The sequence below is a fragment of the Pecten maximus genome, chromosome 19 (assembly GCF_902652985.1).
Source record: "Pecten maximus chromosome 19, xPecMax1.1, whole genome shotgun sequence".
NCBI classification, from domain to species: domain Eukaryota; kingdom Metazoa; phylum Mollusca; class Bivalvia; order Pectinida; family Pectinidae; genus Pecten; species Pecten maximus.
In genome coordinates this window covers 30187081-30202805 of record NC_047033.1, presented here as the reverse complement: position 1 = coordinate 30202805, position 15725 = coordinate 30187081, and the positions used below count along the sequence as shown (strand labels likewise).

At 38.2% G+C, this 15725-nt stretch overlaps 1 protein-coding gene across 1 annotated transcript in view; it reads left to right on the top strand.

Moving 5' to 3' along the window:
* The window catches only part of LOC117318172 (titin homolog), a 142062-nt gene that overhangs the window by 15551 nt on the left and 110786 nt on the right, over window positions 1–15725 (top strand). Inside the window, exon 2 of the mRNA XM_033873193.1 lies at window positions 14279–14834. Coding sequence (XP_033729084.1) covers window positions 14707–14834 — 128 coding nt within the window. The 5' untranslated portion in view covers window positions 14279–14706. The remainder of the gene's footprint in view (window positions 1–14278; window positions 14835–15725) is intronic.

Genomic DNA, 15725 nt, shown 5'->3' with positions numbered 1-15725 from the left:
TTGTCTGTGGACAACACAAACCTCCACAGATAATACATCCCAAACCTGTTTGGGCCATGCCTGCACATCATATCAAGATGCACTTGTCGCCTACGAGGTGTCAGTCGAGGTGGGCGGACATAAGGTTTATCATCATGTTCTCTCGATTGTGATTCCTGCTAGTTTTAGCTCTGACAAGTCTTGTTGTAAGTGTCTGAGGTAAACAGTCTCTGTCACTAAGCAGTCTGGAACTGTCGCACAGTTGCAACAATCAAATTTCCTAGTTTTGTCATTATTTAAGCATTGAACGGCTTTCAGTTGGCATTCATATTGACTCTGAATGCCAACTGAAAGCCGTTCAATGCTTATATTTACCATCTGCGATTTTTTATTTGTTGTGCAATTTTTTTTTTGAAATTTTTAAATTCAAATTTCAGTTGGCAGTTCATAAGCTGGTGAACTCGCAACTGAATTGGTAGGGTTATATAGTGGCAGTGCCATACAATATTTATGGTAAATATAAGCAGATGGTGGCTGGCCTTGTGACAATCTGAAATTGACTCGGTAGCAAAAAAACATCAATGGAGACGATAAAATGTACAGCACCAGTAGCAGCTTGGCTATGACGACCATGCATTAGCATCACAATTAACACTTTGAGTTTGTTTTAAGCATGGCATTTTTATAAATGTGAGATCAAAACGTCCAAGCTGAAAGTTATTTTGGAATTAACCCTTAGTCTCCATTGGAATGATTGGTTGACAATCAATCTGCCTTAAGTTTATATCAGGTTATCTGATTGGACTTCAGAAGTTTACCGTGCCAGACAATGTCACGCTTGACTGAATTTAGGAGAGGTTGCATGTTGACATCATCCATACTGTATTAGCTAGGTATCTGGCCAAATATATTTCATTTTTTATTACTTTCTAATATAAGGTGTCTTGTCTGGCAGGCTTGATTCTAGCCTACAGCTGCGTGAAAGTTTCTGATGACAACAAAAGGCATATCATTTTTATGTCAGGGTACTTTACCTCGTTCCTGTATGTTCATGCAAACATCCTGTCATATTACTTTTTTAAAATGATTGAAACAATTATGGACCAATTACGGAAATTAGTTGCATTCTGTGTATTTGACGTTTGGGATTACAATCGAGAGTTATTATCATCTCGGGACTAATTACATGTGTTTTGTTAGAGCTTTATTAACATATAATTACCAGAGAAAGCCACGAACAAATAACAGAATGTCACCCCATATCGCTGATTATACTGGCTATACCTCCGGAGAACGAATACCATGCAGTTATGCATATTTTCTTGCGCTATCAGCTTGATAAAATTTTATTCAGAAAAAAAAATTATGTTTTGGTGTTCAAATAAATAACTCAAAGATGTTTTTGTCACTATGAAACCGATTTTACAAAGGCATGTTAAAAAAAAGCAGATATAAATTTTTAATTTTTTTTTTTTAATTTAAAGTTTTACTGATGTGACTCGGTTGTGTATGATATGTTAGCTATATACCGGCTGTATACCGATCAATACAGCGTAGTATCTACACAGGGCACTGACACATGATATATCAGATATCCTCCGGCTGCTGAGGCTGCAGGAATGTATACAACTGTCAGTGTGTGGACTGGATAAATATGAATTCACTGCTCTCTTTCAGTCTAACAGCAATTAATCCAGCTGCTCTTTCACAAACAAATCTGGACATTTTACAAAGTGACATTAACCTTTGTTGGATGTTTTCTTCACCTTTGTTGGATATAACCTTGACCTTTGATGGAAGTGTTCCTGACATTTTAAGATGTGTTACATTCTTGGCCTTTTAGGATGTCCTCTTGACCTTTGTTGTATATGACCTTGACCTTTGTCACATGCGACATTGGTATTGACATGCAGGTCAATGAAACAATATTTGCAGTGGAAAAGTTTGATACAGTACTGCATGTACTACGTCACTTTTGACCTTGACCCTGACCTCTTGTGGTGACTTTGACCTGTATTTGAATGATATGATTTCCTGATAAATAGTTAGATTGCAGAGGTTGTAATCAAACAAGGATTTTGATGGAATTCATTAATTGAACAAACAAGAATTTAATCTGATTCATTAATTGGATCAAACAAGGATTTCAATGGAATTCATTAATCAGATCAAACAAGGATTTTAATGTGATTCATTAATTGGAAATTAAAGTTGAATGTTCTTCATTCAGGTTTGTATTGATGTAAATCCTTAATACCAGGTATTTTTGATGAATATATTCTTCATTCCAATTCAATTCCTATATCTAATAGTCATGTACATGGTGAAATATTATTATCAATTTTAATTATTACACTTTTTAGAAAAATGTATGAATGGATGAAGTATGCATGTTCTTGTCATCCCCAGGGTATGATTTCCTTAACTTGTGATCCTGTAATATGATTTGTCTGTGACCATGAGGGTATGATTTGTCTGTGACCCTGAGGGTATGATTTCCTTGAGACCCTGAGGGTATGATTCCTCTGTGACCCTGAGGGTACAATTTGTCTGTGATCTTGAGGGTACAATTTGTCTGTGACCATGAGGGTATGATTTGTCTGTGACCCTGAGGGTACAATTTGTCTGTGACCATGAGGGTATGATTTGTCTGTGACCCTGAGGGCATGATGTGTCTGTGACCCTGAGGGTATGATTTGTCTGTGACCCTGAGGGTATGATTTGTCTGTGACCATGAGGGTATGATTTCCCTGTGATCTTGAGGGTACAATTTGTCTGTGACCATGAGGGTATGATTTGTCTGTGACCCTGAGGGTATGATTTGTCTGTGATCTTGAGGGTATGATTTCCATGTGACCTTGAGGGTATGATTTCCCTGTGATCTTGAGGGTACAATTTGTCTGTGACCATGAGGGTATGATTTGTCTGTGACCCTGAGGGTATGATTTGTCTGTGACCCTGAGGGTATGATTTGTCTGTGACCCTGAGGGTACAATTTGTCTGTGATCTTGAGGGTACAATTTGTCTGTGACCATGGGGGTATGATTTGTCTGTGACCATGAGGGTATGATTTGTCTGTGACCATGATGGTATGATTTGTCTGTGACCCTGAGGGTATGATTTCCATGTGACCTTGAGGGTATGATTTCCATGTGATCTTGAGGGTACAATTTGTCTGTGATCTTGAGGGTACAATTTGTCTGTGACCATGAGGGTATGATTTGTCTGTGACCCTGAGGGTATGATTTGTCTGTGACCCTGGGGGTATGATTTGTCTGTGACCCTGAGGGTATGATTTGTCTGTGACCCTGAGGGTATGATTTGTCTGTGACCCTGAGGGTATGATTTGTCTGTGACCCTGAGGGCATGATTTGTCTGTGACCCTGAGGGTATGATTTGTCTGTGACCATGAGGGTATGATTTCTCTGTGACCCTGAGGGTATGATTTCTTTGTGACCCTGAGGGTACAATTTCTCTGTGATCTTGAGGGTATGATTTATCTGTCACCTTGAGGGTATGATTTCTTTAGATGATTGGTCGAAAACATTTCAGTAATACATGTTGTTGGGAATATGTTGATCGAGCAATTATAAGAAATTCTTCACCAACAATTAGCTGTGATATTTGATACATAATCCTACTGTTTTCTCTCCCTTAGGTGTCACCTGTAATGGACTTATTGGGCTGATAGAACATTAAACAGTACTAAACCTTCTCCCTTTGTTTGGGTTTGGTTCATTACAAAGTCATTTGTCCTCTGATAAAATGGTTAAATTTTGTGCCCTGCTATATCTGACTTAAGACCAGCAGAATGAAATGGCGATGCCTTATTTGAGGATGTGGCCTTCTGGGAATGGTCTATTACAATCGCAGCAGGTTTTCTGATTGTCAGTCAATTGTCTGAAACAACAGGGACCCAAGTTCATCCAGATCATTATTGTCATTTCAAGTCACGAATGGGTTGTATTGTAACCAAAACAGTAGGGACCCGCTTTCAGGTCCGACCATTATTGTCAATACTAGCCACGTCCAGAGAACTGTTTGTAGCGTAACCATAACAACATGGACCTGAGTTGGTCCGACCATTATTGTCCATACTAGCCACGTCCAGAGAACTGTTTGTAGCGTAACCATAACAACATGGACCTGAGTTGGTCCAGACCATTATTGTCCATACTAGCCATGTCCAGGGAACCTGACAATTATCATCTATACTAGCCTGTTCCAGACCCTTATCGTCTGTACTAGCCTGGTCCAGACCATTATTGTCTATACTAGCCTGGTCCATACCATTATCGTCTCTACTAGCCTAGACCATACCATTATTGACTAGCCTGGTCCAGACCATTATCATATATACTAGCCTGGTCCAGTTCATTATTGTCTATACTATCCTGGTCCAGACCATTATCGTCTATACTAGCCTGGTCCAGACCAATTATCGTCTATACTAGCCTGGTCCTGTTCATTATCGTCTGTACTAGCCTGGTTCAGGTTTGTAGTGTACCATATTTATCCTAATGTTGGTCCAGGAGTCATTAAATGTAGAGCTTATTGTGGTAGAATTATATAACAAATTTTATCTTTTATACTAATTGCAAGCATGGTGGACCTATCACAAGGCATGGGCTTATTACCAGACATGGGCTTTGTACTTGGTAGATATTTTTTCAGGTTAATGAAATCATGTTTCGACATTATCAAAACTACATATATATAATGACTAATACAGTCTACCAGTATACAGATGTTGTGTATTGACACCATATATAACCCAGCTTGTTTGATACAGAATTTAGAAAGATTCAGAGTCTTATTGTAATAATCACTTCATGGCACGTGAAAACTATAACCAGGTATGTTTTTGAAAGTTTGACATATTTTGAACTCAGACTAGATTTTATGTTCAGCTCCAATAACTTCAAAGTGCCGCACTGAGATTGCATGGACATGTGTTTCACAAATTTATTTTCAGCTGAATTATAAATTACATGTATAAGATTTATTGATATAGTCTCCCGTTTAAATTTCATTCGAAGGACATCAGTAACAGAAACTTAATTTTCAAAGTATACTTGTATTGTCAATTTACCTATATATCGGTATATACTGTACCAGGAGAATATATAGCTATATATATATACCATATGTATACCGATGTGTGAAGTTCATTGTATGACATTTTAAACTGATGGGAATATTTTGGCTGACACATAAAACATTTCAATTTATATCTACCATACTATTTCTATTAATAGCCCAGGCAGTACGTATACTGATTTCAATTTATTTACCATATGTGAAAAATTTCTAATAAACACCCCAGGTAGCCCTGATCCCGGACCCCTTGATCATCTTGTGGTTCAATTTATTTACCATATATATACATGTATTTAAACATTCCGATAAATACCTCAGGTAGTCTGAAGTTCAATTTATTTACCATATACTAAAAATTTCTATTAAACCCCCCAGGTAGCCTGATCAAAGTTCATTTTATTAATCCCATATGTACTATATCTATTAGACCCATTACGGTAGCAGAGAGTTACATTCATTTTCTAAAATGTATCTATTAAGGTCACGGGGAGCCAGTTTTTTTTAACTAGACTGTTTATATTAATTAGGCTGCATGAAGCTGAGAATTCAATTTATTTACCAAGCTATTTTCTTGCGACATAGTTAGTCATCCATTTAGAGGATCCCGAGATCTCTAAGATATCTTAGAGTTTATCTTGAAATCTTGAATTCTCCAGTATTAGAGATTTCAAAAAGATGAGAAGTAAGGCTGTGTGGCTGCTTTAGTGTATGAAAATTATAAATATTTTTACTGATCCAACAAGTTGATTTGATGCCATGTTTCATAATCTAAAAAAAATGCATAGGTACTGTATATTGATGTATATCTGGGGAGGGAGATAAATTATTAGCTTCAAGAAACCGATAAGATTTTTTAATAAATTTTATTGTTCTACAGAAAAGTCATTCTGTCAAAGGTATACATTGATTTACCTGTTAACATGTACCTGTGATATACACAGGTAATCTGGTAACATAATACTGGAGGCTGTGGGCGATACGTTATTGTGAGACCGAGGTGATATTGTCCTCTGTTAAATACCTGTGACAGGTGGTGGTTTATCTGCCCCTGATTAATGTACAGTAAGTTATTTACATGTTTACAGTCATGTCCTAATATTGTAAGTTGCAGAGAAAACTTGTTCACAAAAATAAGTAGGTGTATTTTACAACAGGTCTGACCCGCCCTTATATCTGGGTGGCATGATGTACGTGCCTTAGGACTAGAGGCAATTTCTCATCAACAACATATTGAATTGTAATCTCTAATGATCGATCCACACCAGGTGGCTACAACATGTCCATCACCAATGTCCGTTGTGTCTGTCCACAGTAATGTCCGTTGTGTCTGTCCATCAGTAAAGTTCATTGTGTCTGTCCATGTGTCCATCAGTATAGTACATTGTGTCTGTCCATGTGTCCATCAGTATATAGTTCATTGTGTCTGTCCATGTGTCCATCAGTATAGTTCATTGTGTCTGTCCATGTGTCCATCAGTATAGTTCATTGTGTCTGTTCATGTGTCCATCAGTATAGTTCATTGTGTCTGTCCATGTGTCCATCTGTTTAGTTCATTGTGTCTGTCCATGTGTCCATAAGTATAGTTCATTGTGTCTGTCCATGTGTCCATCTGTTTAGTTCATTGTGTCTGTCCATGTGTCCATCAGTATAGTTCATTGTGTCTGTCCATGTGTCCATCAGTATAGTTCATTGTGTCTGCCCATGTGTCCATCTGTTTAGTTCATTGTGTCTGTCCATGTGTCCATAAGTATAGTTCATTCCGTCTGTCCATGTGTCCATCTGTTTAGTTCATTCTGGGATACAGTACAATAAAGTTTCATTACATAATGAACTTGACAGTATATAATGATATAATGAACTTGACACCAATTTTAAAGGTCACAGGATCAAATATATTGAATTTAAGAATATTCTCCTCCATGAGTCCCAGAAGACCGAGGGACTTGTCTATATTTTGTCTGAGGTACCTTTGACGGTACTGTACTGTAATCTTTCCTCATATTAATGACTTTGACCCATTTTCAAGGTCACTGGGGTCAAAATTAAAACTTTGAACATTTTCTTAGACTCTGGGTAATATGTTTTGCCCAGTATTTTCCTGGGATGAAGTGCTAATTATTAAAAAATGACAACCTATTTTCAAGGGCACAGGGGTCAAACACACTGTATGTTGATGAGAATATACATACAGTAACATTGTGGATGTATATGTAAACTTTTTATGTACTGTACCAGGTGGACACCCAGCTGTCGCCTGACCAGATAACACCACCATTTACATGGCTCTCCATGTTACAATAGAGGAGTAGTCATCACATTTATAAAGATTTACTTGTGTACAGCATCTTACGATCACATTGTCACATTATATTGTCCAGATTTACTTTCTATACAAAATCACAAATGTATTGAGAAAGTGACGTAAACGAAGTCAGACAAACCTGTCACTTGTAGTTGATTTTTATAAATCGGAAATCTGACATTTTTTAACTAAAATCATAAAACTGATGTATATGGTATGATCGGAATGTTTGGATTATAACAGGATTATCTGCCCTTGTTTTGACTTTAAGCTTCATTTATAGTTTACAAACATAATCTTGTATGAAATGTTGTTATTCATCATTCTGGCAGTAAAACTGCTGGGGAATATAGGAAGATTGGAGGAGGGGAGGGGAAAAGGTAGGGGAATATAGGAAGATTGGGGAGGGGAGGGGAAACTGTTGGGGAATATAGGAAGATTGGGGGAGGGGAGAGGAAAGGTAGGGGAATATAGGAAGATTGGGGGAGGGGAGGGGAAACTGTTGGGGAATATAGGAAGATTGGGGGAGGGGAGGGGAAACTGTTGGGGAATATAGGAAGATGGGGGGAGGGGAGAGGAAAGGTAGGGGAATATAGGAAGATGGGGGGGAGGGGAGGGGAAACTGTTGGGGAATATAGGAAGATGGGGGGAGGGGAGGGGAAACTGTTGGGGAATATAGGAAGATTGGGGGAGGGGAGGGGAAACTGTCGGGGAATATAGGAAGATTGGGGGAGGGGAGGGGAAAGGTAGGGGAATATAGGAAGATTGGGGGGAGGGGAGGGGAAACTGTTGGGGAATATAGGAAGAGAGGGGGAGGGGAGGGGAAAGGGAAACCGATGGGGAATATAGGAAGAGTGGGGGAGGGGAGGGGAAACTGTTGGGGAATATAGGAAGATTGGGGGAGGGGAGGGGAAACTGTTGGGGAATATAGGAAGATTGGGGGAGGGGGAGGGGAAACTGTCGGGGAATATAGGAAGATTGGGGGGGGGGGGAGGGGAAAACTGTTGGGGAATATAGGAAGATTGGGGGAGGGGAGGGGAAACTGTTGGGGAATATAGGAAGATTGGGGAGGGGAGGGGAAACTGTCGGGGAATATAGGAAGATTGGGGGAGGGGAGGGGAAACTGTTGGGGAATATAGGAAGATTGGGGGAGGGGAGGGGAAACTGTTGGGGAATATAGGAAGATTGGGGGAGGGGATGGGAAACTGTTGGGGAATATAGGAGGATTGGGGGAGGGGAGGGGAGGGGAAAGGTAGGGGAATATAGGTAGATAGGGGGAGGGGAGGGGAAACTGTTGGGGAATATAGGAAGATGGGGGGAGGGGATGGGAAACTGTCAGGGAATATAGGAAGATTGGGGGAGGGGATGGGAAACTGTCAGGGAATATAGGAAGATTGGGGGAGGGGAGGGGAAACTGTTGGGGAATATAGGAAGATTGGGGGAGGGGAGGGGAAAGGTTGGGGAATATAGGAAGATTGGGGGAGGGGAGGGGAAAGGTAGGGGAATATAGGAAGATTGGGGGAGGGGAGGGGAAAGGTAGGGGAATATAGGAAGATTGGGGAGGGGAGGGGAAACTGTTGGGGAATATAGGAAGATTGGGGGAGGGAAGGGGAAACTGTTGGGGAATATAGGAAGATTGGGGGAGGGAAGGGGAGACTGTTGGGGAATATAGGAAGATTGGGGGGAGGGGAGGGGAAACTGTTGGGGAATATAGGAAGATTGGGGGAGGGGAGGGGAAACTGTTGGGGAATATAGGAAGATTGGGGGAGGGGAGGGGAAACTGTTGGGGAATATAGGAAGATTGGGGAGTGGAGGGGAAAGGTAGAGGTAAAAATAAAGGAGGGGGGAATGGAGGAGGGGGATTCCAGATTAGGAGGCGCAATTTAGAGAATCATGAAATGATGACAGAGGTTTACAGATTTAGAGGAGGGATCACCTGTGAGAAGGACATAATGTTGGAGGGAGAAAAAATTTTATTCAGAAAGAGAGGAACCTATTTATCTACTCCTTTGAATGGCCTTTCATTATTCAACGAAGACATTTTCTAGCTGATATATTTTCAATATATTCGATGGGTTTCGAGATATTTGTATCAAGTTTTGAAGAGTTTGGTTTGGTTTGGTTTGGTTTTTCGTTTAACGTCCTATTAACAGCCAAGGTCATAGGAAGGCCTCCCATGCATGCATGCATGAGTGTTGTGAGTGCGTATGTGTGTTTTGGGAGGCTGCGGTATGTTCGGGTTAAGTCTCCTTGTGATAGGCCGGAACTTTTGCCGATTTATAGTGCTACCTCACTGAAGCATACTGCCGAAAACACCCAGCAGCACACCCCACCCGGTCACATTATACTGACAACGGGCGAACCAGTCGTCCCACTCCTTGTATGCTGAGCGCTAAGCAAGAGACTGCAGGTTACAGGTGTGAGTCACAAGTATCAACTGCCAATCAGAAATTGGTCAGTCGGTCAGAAATTGGTCAATCGGTCAGTGAAAAAGGCAGAATGTAATATATAAAATATTTGTCTCTGTTACGTGAGAAGAGCAGACAGATTTTATGATTACAAGCCACAGAATATGATATCCTACCGGTGACAGGGGAAATCAATATCGTCTGTCTGCATATATTTCAATTAAGGAAATTTGATTAAATTCCTGAAATGCTACAGAAACACACTAATGTAAATGGATATATCACTGCCTGTCCTGTAAACTTTTTGATGTTGATGAAGGAAATCTCTGCCGATCAAGGATCTGGTTTGCGCAGCCATCATTAGATTTAAGAATTCACAATTTGTAGATATAGTCGATAATTCATAATTTATCAAAAACTTTACAGATTTGACTCAATTAAATAATGTAAAAAATGTCTGTATTTATATATATATTTGTTTTTAATGTTCAACTGATTATTATTTTACTTCCAATATAAAATACTAAGCATATGAACTGAAACATTTCTCAAAACAGTCTTTATGTCTTTAGTAAATACATGTATCTCAATTTAGCTAAAAATAAAGTATGATTTTTTTTAAAATTTTGATTCTCATATGAAAATGTTGGTATGAATTCTATCAAGCTAACTATACTTTTTAAGTAGTTACTTGTCTGTATACATAAGATTCTGACACAATATTGATCTGCTCAATTTCAGATGAAAATTATCTGCATTAATTATATAATAAAAGGGCACATTTACATGTGATATACAGTATATGTATATAAACAGCGTGGTATATGCCCAATGTCTGTCTATACATGTATATAATATTCTATGAGGAAAACAACTCCTTATGTTACTATTGCCTACTGTACCACACAATTTACTGGTAATTACAGACAATGTGTGTATATTTATCATATGGTGAAATATGCCAGAAGGGAGTCGACATCTGTTGTTTCTAATTATAAACCAACATCCTATATTCTACTTAAATTACATTGACATTTTAATGTATATACCTGGATAGTATCCATTGAAGAGGTAAGTCTAGATGTTATTTAAAACTACAGTATGAGTTGTCAGGTGGCACAGTTGTAACACATTTGCCTTTCACTTAAATTAGGCAGCCGGGGTTCGATTCCCAGATCGGAAGCAAAAATGTATTGAGTCCCCTGCCCGACCACATGGGTTTCATCCACTGGGCTTAGATCCCTATGTTCTTCTATTCGGACTAAAATTTAAGCGATTGATATAAGTTTACAACTTCCTTCTTAATTGTTGTAAAATAAATTTGTTTACGTTTTTAGCACTCTCCACTGAGTCACATTACCCTGTTATCAACTGTTGTATCATAACCTTTAATAATATCAGATTTTACATTAGTTGTAGAGATCTCATTGTAATGTTAACAGATCTTTTACGCATCACAATAAATAAAAGCATGCTATGAGAACAAGATTGCTAGAAAAAGTAAACAATGTGGGCCAACCAGTTTTATAGTTTATTTATAGACAAAGTGACCAGACATTATATATATATATGTATATCATTTGACTTAATGTTGTAGCTATGAACAACAATTGTCATCATTGTGTCTTCGAAGTTTGTTTATGAGACTACATACTTATGTCACTGTTTTCATCTTTTGAATCAAAATATGAATACTGAAAGTATAGATTATTTTCATTAAACTTATTGAACTGTAAAATTGAAAAGAGATTTAGTGTTTGTATTATTTACACATAATTGAAATCATATATTGTATCCCCTGGCAGTTTATCTGGGGATGGGGTATCCCCTATAAATATATCTGGGGGTATCCCCTATAAATATATCTGGGGGTATCCCCTATAAATATATCTGGGGGTATCCCCTATAAATATATCTGGGGGTATCCCCTATAAATATATCTGGGGGTATCCCCTATAAATATATCTGAGGATATCCGCTATAAAAGTATCTGGGGGTATCCTCTATAAATATATCTGGGGGTATCCCCCATAAATATATCTGGGGGTATCCCCTATAGATATATCTGGGGGAATCCCTTTAAATATGTCTTGGGGTATCCCCTATAGATATATCTGAGGGTATCCCCTATAAATATATCTGGGGGAATCCCCTATAAATATATCTGAGGGTATCCCCTATAAATATATCTGGGGGTTTCCCCTATAAAAATGTCTTGGGGTATCCCCTATAAATATATCTGAGGGTATCCTCTATAGATATATCTTGGGGTATCCCCTATAGATATATCTAGGGGTATCCTCTATAAATATATCTGGGGGTATCCCCTATAAATATATCTGAGGGTATCCCCCATAAATATATTTGGGGGTGTCCCCTATAAATATATCTGGGGGTGGGGTATCCCCTATAAATATATCTGGGGGTGTCCCCTATAAATATGTCTGGGGTATCCCCTATAAATATATCTGGGGGTGTCCCCTATAAATATATCTGGGGGTGTCCCCTATATATATATCTGGGGGTGTCCCCTATAAATATATCTGGGGGTGGGGTATCCCCTATAAATATATCTGGGGGTGGGGTATCCCCTATAAATATATCTGGGGGTGTCCCCTATAAATATATCTGGGGGTGTCCCCTATATATATATCTGGGGGTATCCCCTATAAATATATCTGGGGGTATCCCCTATAAATATATCTGGGGTATCCCCCATAAATATGTCTGGGGGTATCCTCTATAAATATATCTGGGGATAGCCCCTATATATATATCTGGGGGTATCCCCTATAAATATATCTGGGGGTTTCCCCTATAAAAATGTCTTGGGGTATCCCCTATATATATATCTGGGGGTATCCCCTATAAATATATCTGAGGGTATCCCCTATATATATATCTGGGGGTATCCCCTATAAATATATCTGGGGGTTTCCCCTATAAAAATGTCTTGGGGTATCCCCTATATATATATCTGGGGGTATCCCCTATAAATATATCTGAGGGTATCCCCTATAGATATATCTGGGGGTATCCCCTATAAATATATCTAAACTATTTGATGTTAATATCATACTGACCTAGTTTTTCCTGTAATCCATTCAGGCTGTTCCACTCATGACTACAAAATGTCCCACCAGATCAAAGTAACCAATTGATAGTAGTTGATCGTGAGGTCTGACGACATTGTTTAGATATAGCTGAGGATGATTGAGTTCTGATTCGGTTTGGATTTTACTAAAAAGTCTACAATGGCAGAGTGAGTGAGTTGTGATTACGTATCAATGGTAATGCTTAATTGCTTCATGGAAAAGTCATAATCTGTGTGATGATCTGTTCCCTGTAAAATCTCCAACATTTAAAGCTGTTCTCTATCATATAAATGTCTAACGTCATTTTACGTAAATTATAGAACACAACCTTTAATCGCATGGATGAGAGAAATTTTGGTTTACAACAATGTAAATATTTGCCATGTCATTAAATTGAATCGCTTAATGTAATTTTTGACATAAAACGTTTGATGGCGATAGAGATTACAAGTGTTTCCTCGACTGTTCAAAATCCTCGACTGTTCAAACTTTGGAACATATAGAGGATAATCAGTGGAAAACTGCCAATTAAAAACTAACAAGATCCACAGAGGAAAACTTTACCGGGAATCTTAAAAAATGTACTTTTATACCTATATAATTTAATCTTGCTTGTAACAAGCTTTTTCATTGGCTTAAAAATGTGTTTTATCTTAAAGGTAGAAAATGACACCTTTATATGTATAATGTCGCTTTTGATTGGCTGATACAGTGGCATAATAATTTATAAATGAAAGGCATATCCATCTGAAAAAATTAGATTTTCACAGAGATTGGGTACCGTTCATTAAATAAAAGTATCAACTTGAAAGTATTTTTATGTTATGAAGTGAAAAAACCAGAGTGTACATAATAGTATCATCATAACTGCTTTGCAGTTTATTTAGGATATAGTCTGTGATTTTAATTTTTTATTGTAATAATGTCTTATTGTGTGCCGGCCCGTAAGCCTGCGGATCCTAGGACGTGTTTTGTTGGTACTTGTCTATTGGTCAGTCTTCAGTGGTGTTCACTTCAGTGATCCAATCAGTATGTTCCTTAGAGAGTCCCTGATTAGGTTCAGGGAGCTGATTTTTGGACATTCAAAATTCTTTGCTTACCTGTAAAGTAATTATTTTAAAGACATTCTAAATGTCAGGTGGAACATCACATCTCAACTATAATATTCTTCTATCAATTTTGTGTATTTGATTAATTTATTACAGGCTTACAGTAATCAAGTTGTCTATCTTCGACCAGACATGGGAGATAATTTTTGTGTTATCATGTCTCCATGACATGAAAATATATTTAAATTAATCCTTAAATATATATTTTTTTTAATAGTAAGTGCAGAATTCATTACAGCGTATATCACCATCATTAAACTGAAACTTTTGTTTTGTATTTTGTAGGATGTTTCTCCACTCTGTCCTTCATTCGACCAGACATGGGAGATAACTCTGTCCAGTCCACATTAGTCTCCTCTCCATCTGGCTCATGTTGCTTTTCCTACAAGTTTGGTCACCATAGTTAAAGCGGACACTACAACTTTAACTACACGAGAACTTTACAAAGGATTCAGACTTGAAAGCGACTTTTACAAGCGATTAATTACTATACCTACTGTGATTTTGTTTCACTTTTAAAATTTCACTTGATGATGTGGATATAAAATTCATTAATTTTACGAATTATTTGTCTGCAGAATTATAATGTGTTTATTCGATCTGATTACCAGCTGAGTTGAAGATGGAGATCATGTGAACATTTTATTTAACCGGATCGTGTGAGTTACGTGAAAAGCTTCTCGGTGAAGTGATTTCTTCGTCAAACGTTCACAATGTTGACGGACAAGGGGATCGTGCGGAAGATGAATCTCGAACATTTGAGTGCGACGGAGTGTGAGAAAATCTTACAAGTTCTCCAGAAAGATTTTGAATTGCGACAGAAGGAAAAGACCCGGCTAGAGTAAGTAATGATGAATTTTATCTCCTTCCATTTCTTATGTTTTATCACATCAGGATTGATGGCATCATTTTATCACTATGTTCCTTCCACCTGCTGTTCCAGCGGAAGAACTTACTAAATTTAGTTATAATGGTTTTATCTCTGTATTTGATGTAATAAATTAAACATTAGAAACAATGACTCATAACGAGCAAAACCTACAATATCCAACACAATTTAGACAGATGTAGTAACCTAAGGTGGTCAGAGCTGGTAACACACTTGCCTTTCACCCAGAGAGCCTGGGTTCCCCATTTGGACATGAAAAGGTATGGGGTCACTTGTCTGACCACATGAGATTTCTCTGAGTACTCTGGTTTCCTTCCACAGAATTTTGATTAATAGCACTGCGCTTCTGTCAGAGCCAACAAGGTTGATTAATGTACGATGGTACAACAACAAAAAAGTTGAAAATTTAGATTTATAAATGAAACCTTAGAAACAATGAATCATAACAATTGAAACATGTATATAATATCCAACAACAAACAATAATCATGACTATGAGCCCTGAGTTATATGTCTTGTTTATGTTCACTCCATGAATGTTGATTATAACATACTTCCACATTACATGGGCATGACTTGTGAAGTCACAAATAAGCTATGACGTCAGGACTACTAGCACTGCATGACGTCAGGACTACTATCACTGCATGACGTCAGGACTACTATTACTGTATGACGTCAGGACTACTATTACTGTATGACGTCAGGACTACTATCACTGTATGACGTCAGGACTATTACTGTATGACGTCAGGACTACTATCACTGTATGACGTCAGGACTACTATTACTGTATGATGTCAGGACTACTATTACTGTATGACGTCAGGACTACTATCACTG